The 15,609-nt window shown below is 42.3% G+C and overlaps 1 protein-coding gene across 1 annotated transcript in view; it reads left to right on the top strand.

Moving 5' to 3' along the window:
- NUDT15 (nudix hydrolase 15) overlaps positions 1–15,386 on the top strand; it is a 30,020-nt gene extending 14,634 nt beyond the window's left edge. The window contains exons 2-3 of the mRNA XM_058276702.1: positions 6,365–6,561; positions 10,790–15,386. Of these exons, the coding sequence (XP_058132685.1) occupies positions 6,365–6,561; positions 10,790–10,929 (337 nt within the window). The 3' untranslated portion in view covers positions 10,930–15,386. The remainder of the gene's footprint in view (positions 1–6,364; positions 6,562–10,789) is intronic.
- Positions 15,387–15,609: the final 223 nt, after the last annotated feature.

Consider the following 15,609-nt stretch of genomic DNA (forward strand, 5'->3'; position numbering starts at 1 on the left):
TTGCTGCCATCGCTCATCAGTCAATCACCTTACAGCTTGCCCTCCACTGGTAAGGTACTGGTAAAGTTGCAGCAAATAAAATAAAGAATTTTTTAATGATAAAAAATAAATGATCAAAAAACCTAAAACAAAAAATCTCAGTCTAAGTTCCCAGTCATAAGGTGCCAGCTAGGTGCCTGACAACCCGGTGGATCACTCCCTGGATCCCTTCTCTTATGAGGTCTCGAGCCAGGGACCTCATATATGTGCATAATTTTTATATCATCTGATACCCAGTCTGCACTGGGTTTTCCCTGATTGTCTTGAAAATACCTTTTTACTTTTGAGTTGTACCACTCAGGATCAAAAAAGGGCACATAAATGTATTTGGTTGATAAGTCTTTTAAGGCTCTCAGTCTAACAATAAATGACCCCTAACCCTTTTCATTCCAGTGCCATTTGTTGGAGAAACTGCCCTCAAAAATTTCTCATTCTAACTAAAATCTTCTAATCTACCTGTTTCCTTTAACTGGTAGATAGAAGTAGAGGTCTGATCCTGGTGCCTTTTAGCCAGACTCTGTCCTTTGTAAAATATGGAATTATGAATTTTAAGTATATGGAATTTTTTAAATGATCTTCAGAATTTAACAAAAGCATCAGTAAGTATCATTTTCAGTTAAGATAAAGCATCAGCTAGATTAAATATCTAGATTAAGAAGAGAATTGACACCAAGGAACTGAGAAAGTCTAGAGCTGCAGGCACGAGAGTCCCTCCACCAGCCGTGTGGGATCTAGGCCCCCACAATTGAGAGATGGAGTGGGCATCACCATCCCAGAATGGAGGAATAAAATATGGATTAGAGTGGACTTACTGGTATTCTGTTATAGAACTATTGTGACTCTAGCAATGGAAGAAATTATATCATTGATGTGGAGACAGTGGCCACTGGAGTTGCTGAAGGCAGGGAGAGGGAAAAGGAGGTGTGATATGGGGACATTTTGGGGACTTGGAGTTGTCCTGAATGATATTGCAGGACATTCTATATTCTGCCATAACCCACTGAATGAACTGGGGGAGAGTATAAACTACAATGTAAACTATTATCCATGCTGTGTAGCCATGCTCCAAAATGTATTCATCAAGTGCAATGAATGTACCACACTAATGAAAGATGTTGATATGGGAAAGAGAGGGGGGGTGTGGGGAGTGGGGCGTATGGGAATCTCCTATAATTTTTAACGTAACATTTTGTGTGATCTATGTATCTTTTAAAAATAAATAAAAAATATATTTTAAAAAAGAAGAGAATTGCCCAGATAAGCCTACTATATTATACTCTGTTGATTTTTGGTGGGGTTAACCAAACTTAAATCACGAATTTAATTCTAGTTAGCATGTATGATGACTAGAGCAATGGAAAGAGATTGCTATTTCAGCAATAGCACAAGCAAGTGTTAGAGTCTTGACTCAAATATCATGATAATAGCCAAATTGAACTTTAATTGTTCAATTAATTGAACTTTAAAAGTTCAATTAAAGTTGCTTGGTGCTAGTTTGCCAAACTTGTTCACATATAACTGGCATATTGAATGGGCTAAATTTGATGGGAACAGATAGGAACTGGCTTTATTTTCTCTTTCAAACATAATTTGTCTCTTCTCCTTAATGACAGCTCCTGCAAATTTTCTTGTTTTCCCAGCATTTGGTTAAAAAATAAACCACATTTTGGCCATAATGATTAAATTCCAAGCATCACAAAATCCAATTTAAAACTTCAGTCACACTTTCAGTTTAATCTCTGTCCTTGGGGAAAATAGGTATGATCCATTGTTTTACTCTTTCTCTGCCTTTTCTCATTGTTTTGGGGAAGGACAGGGAGACTTTCACAGGACCAGTGCTGCTCTGCTCCCCTCTGGGTGCCCTCTGGGTGCAGGTATCCACAGTGCTCCCTTTCTTGGGCTTGACATGGGTGACTATTTTTAATTTTTAATTTTATGTTGAAGTATATCATTTATACATGAACACGCATAAACAATAAGTGTACAGTTAAGATTGTGAAATTACAAAGTAAACATACAGGGAAACGGACTTTGGCCCAGTGGTTAGGGCGTCCGTCTACCATATGGGAGGTCCGCGGTTCAAACCCCGGGCCTCCTTGACCCGTGTGGAGCTGGCCCATGTGCAGTGCTGATGCGCGCAAGGAGAGCCGTGCCACGCAAGGGTGTCCCCCGCGTGGGGGAGCCCCACGCGCAAGGAGTGCGCCCCGTAAGGAGAGCTGCCCAGCGTGAAAAGAAAGTGCAGCCTGCCCAGGAATGGCGCCACCCACACTTCCCATGCCGCTGACAACAACAGAAGCGGACAAAGAAACAAGACGCAACAAATAGACACCAAGAACAGACAACCAGGGGAGGGGGGGAAATTAAATAAATAAATCTTTAAAAAAAAAAAAACAAAGTAAACATACATAACATCACACAGGGGTCTCATACATCACCCCTCCACCAACTCTTTGCATTGTTGTGAAACATTTGTTACAAACTATGCAAGAACATTGGATGACTGACTTTTTTATGACACCCACGCCCTTCCCCAGCGCTTGCTCTTAGCACACCACCCTACAGCTTCTTACTGCCAGGGTCCCCTATTGGATTTCCCAGCAACCTCTTAGGGTATCTGCTTGGGCCCACAGGAAGCACATGACATAAATGGTGGTTTCACCCTTTGTCCTTGCTCTGCCCTGGGTTACTCTAGGCAGCCCTGCCTTCCACATTCCCCAGGTAGGAATTAAGAATCAGCCTCTCCCCCCAGCATGGGACATAACTCCCGGAGATGAGCCTCCCTGGTGCTGAGGGATTACTACCAAGCACCAGCTGATGATGTAACTAGAAAAAGACCTTGATTAAAGGAGTCAACTCAGACTGGCAGAATAGCTCAGCCTACATGTAATATCAGGTGTTAAAAATTGCTTTTTGGATAAAAGGGGGAAATGGAAAGGACAAATGAGTTTATATGGCTTTGAGTCTCCAAAAAAGAGTCAGGAGGTCATCAGAGGGGTGATGCTTATGCACACCTCAGCAGAGTACAGAGACAGCCAAGGTAGATGGAAACCCAGATGCTGGTTCTCCTGAGGGCTACAGAGACCCACAGGTTCTATGGTCATGGCAGATGGCTCTGGAGTTCAGAGCCATGTCAGTTGGCCCTACTTTGGAGTTTGTGTTCCTGAGTGTGATAGAGTTGGACTCAGGTATGACCTTTCTACACATGCCTCTTCTGTTACTTTTACCAGACCTGTGGTTGGTGTTTGGGTTTGTGTATACTCAGGAGACCTGAATCTCTGGACTGTCCATGTGATGGCCAGGCCCTGGACCTCAGCAGACCTGTGGCTCCTACCCTTTGGTTTGTTGGACTTACCCTGGCCAGCTGACAGGGAGGTGAAGAGGGTCAACCACCACACCAGGGAGCCAAGAGTGCCTAAAGCTGCAAGCAGGAGAATTGCATCCATCATCTATGTGGAATCTAAGCCCCCTCTTGATGTAGAGGGGACTGGAAAAATAACCATCCCAGGGTCCACAGGATGGAGGAATAGAGTATGGATTAGAGTGGACTTACTGGTGTTCTGCTGGGGAACTATTGTGATTAGTAAGGGAAGAAATTGTAGTAGTGGTGTGGAGAGGGTGGCCACGGTGGCTGCTGATGGTCGGGAAAGGGAGGAAGAGATATGGTGTGGGGGCGTTTTCAGGATTTGGAGTTGTCCTGGGTGGTGCTGCAGGGATGGATGCTGACGTTGTGTGTCCTGCCATGGCTCACTGGGTGGAATGAGGGAGAGGGTAGACTACAGTGTGGACCACTGTCCAAGTGGTGCAGTGGTGCTCCAGAATGTATTCACAGGTGCAGTGGATGTGCTGCAATGATGGAAGAGGTTGTTGATGTGGGAGGAGTGGGGTGGGTGGGGTAGGGGTATGTGGGGACCTCATATTTTTTTAATGTAAAACATTTAAAAGAAAATAAGACAAATAAAATAAAATTTGAATAACAACAACATCAACAAAAGAATCAGCCTCTCTAGTCACATGCATCCCTAAAGTCCAGGGACACATTTCAGACTTTGCAAGAGCTCTGACCCTCCTACCACACTTGCTCTGATGCCTTGGGATAGGCCTGTGAGTTTCTGCACTGTATCTGGCAGGGATGTGACACACCAGTATCTCCTGCTGCCATCTCCAGGCTGTGTGCCTGCTTTTCTTGGTACACCTCTCACTTGGCTTGGGGGCAGAGGAAGGGAGACAACATGTATTCCTAAGAGGCTGAAAACTCACAACTTTCCTCCCTCCAAAAATTTTCTGTCTTTTTTATGTAGACTGGGTGAACTGAGGATAAAGGACTTGTCTGGCCTTCCTTAGCAGACCTTGAGCTAAGGGACACCTGTTTGGTCTTTGTACTCTTAGGAATGTGACATGGGTATTGCCTGTTGTCCGATGCTGAGACAACAGAGAAGGACAGTTCACTCCTTGATACATTTACAACCCCACAAGAAAGGAATAGTATTCTCTTTTTCCTTGTTCAAGGTAGAAAGTAATGATTTTCAAAATGGATCAAAGACCTAAATATAAAAGCCAGGACCATGAAACTAACTTGAAGGAAAGGTAGGGAAACATCTTCAAGACCTTGTAGGAGGTGGTGGTTTCTTGGATCTTACACCCAAAGTATATGCAGCAAAAGAAAAAATAGATAAATGGGACCGCCTCAAAATTAAACATTGTTGCACCTCACAGGACTTTGTCAGAAAAGTGAAAAGGCAGCCAACTCAATGGGAGAAAATATTTGAAAATCACATAAGGGCTTAATATCCAGGATTTATAAAGAGATGTTACAACTCAACAATAAATAGGGAAGCAGATTTGGCTCAATGGATAGAGCATCCACCTACCACATGTGAGATCCAGGATTCAAACCCAGGACCTCCTAACCCATGTGATGAGCTGGCCCACATGTAAGGAGTGCCGTGCCACGCAAGGGTGTCCCCCACATAGGGGAGCCCCACGTGCAAGGAGTGCACCCCATTAGGAGAGCCACCCAGCGGGAAAAAAGTGCAGCCTGCCCAGGAATAGCACTGCACACAGAGAGCTGACGCAACAAGATGACACAACAAAAAGAGACACAGATTCCCAGTGCTGCTGACAAGAATGCAGGTGGACACAGAAGAATACACAGTGAAGGGACACAGAGATCAGACAACTGGGGTGTGGGGGGTGGGGAGAGAGGAGAGAAATAAATCTTTTTAAGAAAAATGAAAAACAATATATAGACAGTCTGATTTAAAAATGGGCAAAACACATGAATAGACATTTATCCAAAGAAGAAATAAAAATGGCAAAAAAACATGAAGAAATGCTCAACATCACTAATGATGAGGGAAATGCAAAATAAAACTACAATCAGATATCATTTCACACCTATCAGAATGGCCGCTACTAAAAAGACAGAGAACTACAAGTGTTAGAGAGGATGTAGAGAGATAGGAACACTTATTCACTGCTGGTGGGAATGCAGAATGGTACAGCCACTGTGGAGGACTGTTTGGCAGTTCCTAAAGAAGTTGAATATAGAGTTGCCACATGACCCTGCAATACCATTACTGAATGAGAGCGGTCACATCTGCACATTGATGTTCATAGCATTATGCATAATTGCCAAAAGTTGGAAACTACCCAGATGTCCATCAGTAGATGAATGGATAAACAAACTGGTGTATTCACATTATGGGATATTATACAGCTGTAGGAATAAATGAAGTCATAAAGCATATAACAGCATGGATGAACCTGGAGGACATTATGTTGAGCAAAGCAAGCCAGACACAAAAAGACAAATAGTGTATGATTGTGTCACTGTGAACCAAATATATTGCGTAACATATTGTATGATTTTTTTAAAAATTTACATGTATCCAGTACATTTAATTGAGAAATGTTTTTATTTTTTTTAAAAGGCATTCAAATTGTATTAGAAAAAATAAATGTAATACCCCTATAAAAAAAGAAAGAAAGTAATGGAGTGGAATTCAATCCTAGATCTAGTTGACTCCACAGCTTTTGCTCTTCACTTATGTACTAAACTGCCTCCTCGCACACTGCTTCCAGGCATGGGAATTAGTGCTAAAATGGTTAAATGTCAGGTTTTTTGTTTAATATGAAATCTTTTTGGTCTTCAGATAACTAGATACAAGATATATAGAATGTCAAAGGCAGGGTTATTGGTTTACTGTTCAGAAGCCTGAACCAATTACAGTACTTTGGCTTTATTCCAGAAATTTCTGATTAAGAATTTCATGGGAAAATAAGTATATAATTAAACTTAATACAAGCTTGTGTTTCTGTTTTCCAGTGAAAGTTGGGAAGAATGTGCTCAAAGGGAAACCTTAGAAGAAGCAGCTCTTCACCTGAAAAATGTTCGTTTTGCCTCAGTGGTGAATTCTTTCATTGAAAAAGAGAATTACCATTATGTCACTATATTAATGAAAGGAGAGGTGGACTTGACTCATGATTCAGAACCAAAGAATGTAGAGCCTGAAAAAAATGAAAGTAAGAGAATTATATAATATACATTTTCTTTGAGGTGCACTCAAAGAGTCTGAAGGAATATCATATTATACTGTGAGTGAAGAAATTAAATTTATATATATATATATTGTTTTCTTTTGTATATACTTAATCCTGAGAGACATAAAGATGTTAAGAGAACAGGGGCTAGAGGAATGACTTGGATTTGTGTTTGGTTCTCCTTAGAGCTGTGTGTCCTTGGGCAAGTTATTTAATAATGTCTCAAGGCTCCTCTTTTCTCCTCTCTAAGAGTAGTAACTTCCTTATTGTGAGGAGTAAATGATCTAACACATATAAAGAATACAGTGCGTACAGTAATGCTTAGTAGATGGCAATTTTAGTGTTACACTTGTTTTTTTGTGGGTTTTTTAGCTTTTTTTTTTTGTTTTAACTTTTTATTTTAAGTAATTTCAAACTTACAGGACAGTTGCAAAAATGATGCAGAACCCCATAGGCGACTCCCAGCATCTCCCACCCACCACTCCAGATCTACCAGTTTTAACGTTTTGTCACTTTTGCTGTACCATTCTGTCTGTCTTCTGAACATTTGAGAGCAGGTTGCACACATCATACTCCTTGAACACTTGATATTTCTATATGTATTTCCTCTGAACAGTTAGTTATCAAGTTCAAAAATTCAACATTGATATGAAGCTTTTTTCTATATTCAATTTATGTCCCAGTAATGTTTTTTTGAGCCTTTCTCCTCCATTAATAGATTCCATCCAGTATCATGTATTGCATTTAAATTGTGGAATCTTATACACAGTGTAAATCTTCCCATCCCAATGCCTCACCAAACACACCCTTCAGTGGGATTAATCCCATTCACAGTGTTGCAGTACCCTCACCATTATCTATTATTAGAACTTCCTGCCACCCTAAACAGTGGAAACCCTACATTCACTTTGTATTAGTTCCCTGGTGCTCCTGCCCCCTATCCCTGGTACTTAACTTTGTGATTTTCTTTTTTTAAGATTTATTTTATTTATTTCTCCCCATCCTCTTGTTGTTTTTCACTTGCTGTGTCTGTTTGTCTTCCTTGTTTCTTTAGGAGGCACCAGGACCCAAAGCTGGGACCTCTGAAGTGGGAGGGAGGAGCCTAACCACTAGAGCCACCTCCATCTCCCTGCTGTTATGTCTCTTTTACTGTTTTTCCTCCCTACGCCTCTTGTTGTGTCATCTTGTTGTGTCAGCTCGCTCCACCTGCCCATCGCATCAGCTCGCTATCTTCTTTAGGAGGCATCGGGAACCTCTGCTGCCCACTTTGTTGGGTCTCTCATCATGGTTTTTCTTCTTGTGTCTCTTATTGTGTGAGTTTGCCATGCCTGCCTGTCACGCCAGGTCCCTGTCTTCTTTAGGAGGCACTTGGATTTGAACCAGAGACCTCCCGTGTGGTAGGCAGGAACCCAGGCACCTGAGCCACATCTGCTTCCCATACTTAACTTTCTATATCTATAACTTTGCATATTCTCTGATAGTTTCTTTGTGTTTCCCATGGGATTTCAATTTAACACCCTAAATACATAACAATCTCCTTTGCTTTGATACCAGTTTACCTTCAGTAGCATTCATAAACTGTTTCTTTACCTCTCTGCCCTTCTACCTTTATGTAGTTCGTTGTGTTTTTTTTTTTTAAGATTTATTCATTTATTTTTCCTCCCTGCCTCCCCCGTTGTCTGCTCTCTGTCCGCTAGCTGTGTGTTCTTCTGTGTCTGCTTGTATTCTCATGAGGCGGCACTGGGAATCTGTGTCTCTTTTTGTTGTGTCATCTTGCTGCATCAGCTCTCCATGTATGTGGCCCCAAACCTGGGCAGGCTGCGGTTTCACGCGGGTCAGCTCTCCTTGCACAGGGGGGCACCCTTACGCAGCGGCATCCCTGCGTAGGCCAGCACTCCTTGTGTGCAGCAGTACTGCGCGTGGGCCAGCTCACCACACGTGCCAGGAGGTCTGGGTATCGAACCCTTGGACCTCCTATATGGTAGATGGATGCTGTATCTGTTGAGCTACATCTGCTTCCCTATTTAGTTCTTGTTAAAAATTACATAGTTATAAGTAACTACAATTACGTATTTATATGGAGACATCCTGACTTCGTCGTGTGGCTTCAGTCAGTTGTCTAGTGTACTTTCCTTTCAGCCAGCAGGACTCTCTTTCGCCTTTCTTGTAGGGCCAGTGTCCCTCAGCTTTCATTTTTCTGGGAATGTCTTAAATCCCTCCCTCATCTTTGAAAGACAGTTTTTGCCAGATACAGAATTCCTGGTTGGCAGTGTTTTGCTTTCAGCACTTGGAGTATGACTTCCCACTGCCTTCTTGCCTCCATGGTTTCCAGTGGCACTTAATCATATCGAGGCACATTGCTTCTCTCTTGCAACTTTCAGCATTCTTGCTGGTAATCTCAAATCAGGCAGTATGCTTTTACAAGGCCCAAGATCCCTACCATTGAATCCCATTTTTCAGAAAGGCTTTTTCTTCCGTATTCCTTAGTAACATACCACAGCAGTTATTTTCACTTTATTCCGAGTTGAGAGCCCTCGCCTTTCAGATCGGCCTTAGCCAGCTGCAGCCTGGCCAAGGTGCGTGCCTCGGCGGGGCTTTGCTTCACTGACAGTATGGAGATAGAGTCTCTGGCCCCACTCCCAGGTTCCGGGTCTGGATATCCTGCTTCAGTCTCCTGTTCACTTCATCATCCCGCAAACATCCCGTTCTCACTAGGAGGATCAGCTGCTCGCTTCATTTTCCAGGGACAGGGGATGAAGTCCTTCCAGGGCTTGGTTGATTGAGCATCGTGCAGCACACAGCGGGCTCTTCTCCAGCTCTCTCCTCCCTCTTCCTGGCTCTGGTGCCTGTGCTTGGTATGTTCCCAGTGCATGTGTTCTTTGTCCCTACTTCCCCAGGATGAAATTACTTTTCTGTGTTTTATAGGCAGATAAATACACATGGGATCAAAAACAAGCACTTAGAACATGGAGTGTAGATCTTTTATTTTTTTAGGAGGTGCTGGGGATTGAAACCGGGGCCTCATAACTTGTAAAGCAGGCACTCAAATTCCGAGCGATACCCATCGCCACCAGGAATGTATATCTTAATATAATAATACTTCTCAAAAAAAAAAAATTCCTCTGTTTACTTTGCCATGCTTTTGTTATTTACATTTAACCATCAACAAAGAAAATGTCATCCCCTAGGATATTTTTCTAGGATTTTATGTAATTTGCACCTGATGGACACTGTTAAGTCTTTCCTGTTTCAATGGATGTTTTTGAAAAATCAGCTCCCTCTGCATTTGTCTATGTAAAATGCTCAAACACATATTTTCTTTATCCTCTGCAGAGATTCCATTACCTTTTTTTTTAAATTCAGAAAACTCTTTCATATATTCCTTTTATTTTATTTTATTTTAAGATTCATTTATTTATTTCTCTCCCCTTCCCTCCCCCCGCCCCGTTGTCTGCTCTCTGTGTCATTCGCTGTGTGTTCATCTGTGACCATATCTGTCTTTATCAGCGGCACCAGGTATCTGTGTTTCTTTTTGTTGTGTCATCTTGTTGCATCAGCTCTCTGTGTGGGTGGTGCCACTCCCGGTCAGGCTGCACTTTCTTTCGTGCTGGGCAGCTCTCCTTATAGGGCGCACTCCTTGTGCATGGGGACCCCTACGCGAGGGATACCCCCGCGTGGCAGGGCACTCCTTGTGCGCATCAGCACTGCACATGGGCCAGCTCCACACAGGTCAGGAGGCCCGGGGTTTGAACTGTGGACCTCCCATGTGGTAGGCGGACACCCTATCCATTGGGCCAAGTCCACTTACCTCCATTACCTTTTAAGAGATGGAGGATCACTTAAAAACTAGCATTCTACCTTATAGGTGAGGAAACTAGTTTATTTTAATGCAGTATAACCCATAGTAGATAAAGTTCTCTACATTTTGTTTGGCCCCTATTTAAGTAAACAGAAATGATACTGACTCTGGGTTTTACCATGATGTGGCCTTTGTAAAACTGATTTCGTGTTCATATAATAGTATGTTTGAAATGATCACCACTCTCTTCTTAAGATCTTCATTCTAAGTATCATCACTGCTACAGCTTATTTTACTAGTAGCAAATCATTTTAAAATTCAGATAATTCTAAGTGTAAATTAACATGCCTAGATAAAGCACCCTGTATTTCCTTCTGGCACATAAATTGATTCGCTATCCTTCTTTTCTAGATTGGGAGTGGGTTCCCTGGGACAAATTTCCTCCACTGGACCAGCTCTTCTGGGCACTGCGTTGTTTAAAGGAACAAGGTTATGATCCTTTCAAAGAAGATCTGAATCATCTGGTAGGATACAAAGGAAATCATCTCTAGTGGCCAAAAGGATTCCTTGGTTTTAAAAAATAAATAAAAATTTTAAAAAATATGAATAAGTAAGGTCTGGTTAGGAAATGAAAATGCATCTGTATTTCAAAGTTCCTCCATTTTACCTAAAAAGTTCCATTGACTTGCCACTTTTTTACAGTATTTTGATATACTTGCCTTCCTGTCAGCCAGCATGTATGAAAATTTTTTTCTGGGATATGTCACTGAATTATGTGTCAGCCACAGAATATGTCATAAATAGTGATTTTGTGGTAAATCTCCTCTCCATCTTATATATAAGAGGTATATTCTGCAGTTTGTCATTAGTAGCCTGCATAGAATAGGGAGATAGAGAATTTGTGTTAGTATTTCAGTTCAAATAGAGAACATAATTCAAATGCTAACATGCTGTGCCTGTTGCAGACTTCATCATGCTTGTTGATTTTCTTCTTCTCTTTTATTTAATAAAAGATTTGGTGATATATTGTGACAATCTTTGAAAGTGGAGAGAACAGATCAGGCCAGTAGGTATATTTCCCAAGTGTCTGATTGAGAACCAAAACCAAGAGAAGTAGAACAAAACATCTAGGATCTGTGTTGTACCAATAACAGGCCATGTTATTTTGGATTCTAAATCTCTGAGATCCAGTGTCCTTATGTGTGAAATGAAGAGATTAGATTAAAGCAGAGGCTCTCAAAGTGGGATCTGGGGTCCCCAAGATCCTTTTAGGTGGTACTCAAAGTCAAACCTGGTTTTATAATATTAAGACAGTTTGCCTTTTTCACTCGCAATGTTTCATGAATGTACAGTTTTCCATAAGCTGCATAATGTGTGATATTGTAATAGAATGAATGCAAAAGTAGATCGGAGAGCCCAGCTTTCTTCTGTGAAGACAGGAAAGAGATTTACAAAAATGTACAACAGTGCCACTCTTCTCACTAATTTTTGGGGAGTTTGGAAAATATAGTTATTTTTGATAAAAAATTAAGTTATTTCTTTAACATTTAATGGGTTGTTATAAATGAATTAATAAAAATATTCTTAATATTTCTCAGTTTTCATTTTGAATATGGTAAATATTGATAGGTAAAACCCTCAAAAATAAAACTTTGGGATCCTCAGTAATTTTTAATAGTGTAAAGGGGTGTGAAACCAAAAAGTTTAAGAATTTCTGGATTAGACCATGAGTTCCCATTCTTTTCTTTAAGAGCCCACTTCTGTGAAATTGCATGCTTGACCTGTAGTGGTTGCATTTGAATTTTTTCCCCTTTAAGAGACTCGAAGACTATTGTAATAGTTGCTATGAAGGCATCTTTCTTTTTTCTTTCCTTAGGAGGTACCGGGATTGAACCTGGAACCTCCTACATGTGAAGCAGGCTCTCAACCACTGAGCTACCCTTGATAGCATATATTCATGTCGTTGCATAGCTGTAGTCCACTCATTTTCATTGTGTGAAGTATTCCATTGTTTAAATATGTCAAAGTTGACCTGATCTAACATTGATGGTCATTTGGGTTGTTTCCATTTGGGGGCTATTACAGCTAAAGCTGCTTTGAACATCCTTGCTTGTGTTTTTTAGGAGTATGTCTATACCCACTGCTGTTGGATATATACCCAGCAGTGAAAATGCTGGGTCATGGAGTAGACATATCGGAAGAATGGCTGAAAGACGTTTAGATCCAAGGGTTTGGGATAAGGGGCTGTGGAGCTGTGTGTATAAATGTCAAGTGAGCATGTGTAAGGCATTTGTTTCTATGAGGTAATTACCAAATTCCCATTTTTGCCAAGCCACTGCCCCATTAATGATCATAAAAAAGGAATCGATCATTTCCTTAGTCCTCCTTTTTTTTCTGTTTGTGTTCATTTGTTATTATATCCTTTTCTATTTTGGTTTAGATATGAAAGCCCCTTGTGTTAAATCAGCCAAAGGGGTGCTCATACAGAGTACCAGAAATCTGTTGGCTTTTACAAGGGTATTTATTTGGAGTAAGAGCTACAGTTACAGGGCTGAAGAGTTCAGTCCACGACTGCCTTCTCACCAGTCTGTTGCCTTGTGTGGGAGCAGGATGGCAGCACCTCGGCATGGCCTCGCTTTCCTCCTTCCTCTCTGGCTCAGTGGCCCAGCTTCTCCCATCTCAGCTGCAGGCTGGGATAGAGCTCCTCTCTCTTCTCCAGGCTTAGCTGTTTGAGCCTTCTCTGTTCTGTCACACGGCAGGACTGAAATGACCAAGTTCTCTCCTCTCCCATGTCTGTGGCACTCTCCCTCCTTCTGTGTGTCTTCTGGAGGGAATGTTCGTGTATCTCTGTCGGAGTCTTAGTCGGTGACCCGAGGTATCAGGAATGAAAGACAATGAAAGATTGGGTTCAGGGGATCTGAGAGCATTGATTTCTCAAGCTCATCAGACAACTTTATTGAGTCGAGGGGCTAGTATATATACCCCTAACATACGTGACATTCAGCACAAAATCAAGTTACCTATTACCCTTACCTCATTCTATATTAACTAGTGATTGATGAACACCAACAAACTTTACTGGAACTGTTATTATAAAAATCAGTAACTATGCTCATAAATCTTGTTACTCAGGTTGTTCTGTTCTATATGTATTGTTCTGCCTGCAGGTGTCCTTTCCCAGCCAAGATTATGATCCGCACCGATAATCATAAGGGACAGTTTGACTCAGTGGTCAAGGAAGTAACTTGCTTCCATGGAAACAATATGCCTTTGTTTCCCACATATCTCAGCCCACCAAGGGGCAGGGACGCAACCCTGAGTCACGCCCTACTACGTGGTTGAGTCAGAGCCCTAATTTTTTCATCAAGTAAAGTTAAAACCTTTGAATTTAAGACAAAGGGTGTCCCACCAGAGGAATAGATGAGTTTACAAACATAATTTTTCTCTTCTTTGGGGATTCATAAGTAATATCAGAGTGCCACACCCCTGGAAGGAAGAGGGCAGTGAGGTTCTCGGGCGTGAGTGGCCGAGCAGGGCCCATCACGAAGGCCTCACAGAGGGCTCAAGGGCTCACGGCCTCCTGGAGAGACTCCGCCTCCTCGGGTAAGGAGCCAGTGCGCCAATCTGCCTTCTCACCCAGGTGAATCTCGTGCACGCAGCTTGGGGCCATGCTGTGAGAAATACCACGTTAAAGTCATTTTGGAGTTTCACAAGCTTCACAAATATGGCCCTTGGGCCTTACACGAGTCTAACATCCTTAATATGGGCCGTGCTTTTCCTAATGGCAATTGTAGGTCACAAAAGCACTTTATCTTAAACCAGGGACACCCTGGTCTGTTATAATAAATCTGATGAATTATCAGCATTACTATTTGTACTTCATCGTAATTAAATCTTTTTTTTTTAAGATTTTTTTAAAAAATTTCTTTCCCTGGCCCCCCTCCCCACTGTCTGCTCTCTGTGTCCATTTGCTGTGTGTTCTTCTGTGTCCACTTGCATTCTTGTCAGTGGCACCGGGAATCTGTGTCTTTTTCTTGCGTCATCTTGCTGCGTCAGCTCTCCGTGTGTGCGGCGCCATTCCTGGGCAGGCTGCACTTTTTTCGCGCTGGGCGGCTCTTCTTACAGGGCACACTCCTTGCGCGTGGGGCTCCCCTACGCGGGGACACCCCTGCGTGGCAGGGCACGCTTTGCGCACATCAGCACTGCATGTGGGCCAGCTCACCACATGGGTCAGGAGGCCCTGGTTTTGAACCCTGGACCTCCCATGTGGTAGGCGGATGCTCTGTCAGCTGAGCCAAATCCACCTCCCATTATTGCTACACAATAGAGAGGAACACCTATCCTCTTTGAGCACAGCAAGCCTACTCAGGTTCGGGGGAAAAATTTAATGGAGGGAATATTGAAAAAGTACATTCTTATAGCACTTTTAAAAAACATTGAATACAGCTTTATTTTCCAGAATGTACAGTTGGTTGTACCTGTTCATAATCTTCACCAGCAGATGGGGCATCTCCACCGTGTTTCTGGTATAAATTACTTGTTTGGAAACTGGCTTGCTAAGCCCTTCCCTGAGCAGCTCCTGAGGGCCGCCTGGCCAGGGAACTGCGGGTCTCCCGTCTCTCAGAGACCACAGTGGGAGTTAGAAGCTTGTAGTTGGGAACTTCCTCACAGAGTTTGTCCAGAGTGGCTTTGTCAGACAAGACTAAGTTATTGAGCTTGTCTCGAACTTGTCCTTTGCCCCGCTTCTTTCTGGTCTTTCCTCCAGCTTTGTTCACCGGGTCTTTGTCTTTCTTGGTTGACTTTCTGGCATCTTTCCTCTCCGTGTCATCCTTGTGTGGCATTGCAAAGCTCGGGGAGTTGCAGCCTTGCTAAAATCCTTAGGCATACCCGAGGGTGGTTTCATACCAACCTGCAGCAGCTGTGTTTCCCCTGACAGGGAAACTGCTGGGTGGTTTACTTCCTGGATGATTTTGTTATGAGAAAATAAAGGTGCTTTACCTGTGAACTATATACTGTTGGACACTTTTTTTTTCCTTCAGGTGGACTTTCTGTTCTCAGGCTGCTGCACACAATAGCATTGCATCAGGGTCAGGCGAGCTCATTTGAACAAAAGCACAGTAGTGAATCTCTGACTTGTCCTCTAAGTGCTCCAGGGTCAAAGAATGACCTTTTCACTGTGAAAAAAACAACAATCCAAAAGCGTGCCATTTCATGTTTTTGTTTTAAATGTA

Source organism: Dasypus novemcinctus, chromosome 15 (assembly GCF_030445035.2).
Source record: "Dasypus novemcinctus isolate mDasNov1 chromosome 15, mDasNov1.1.hap2, whole genome shotgun sequence".
NCBI lineage: Eukaryota > Metazoa > Chordata > Mammalia > Cingulata > Dasypodidae > Dasypus > Dasypus novemcinctus.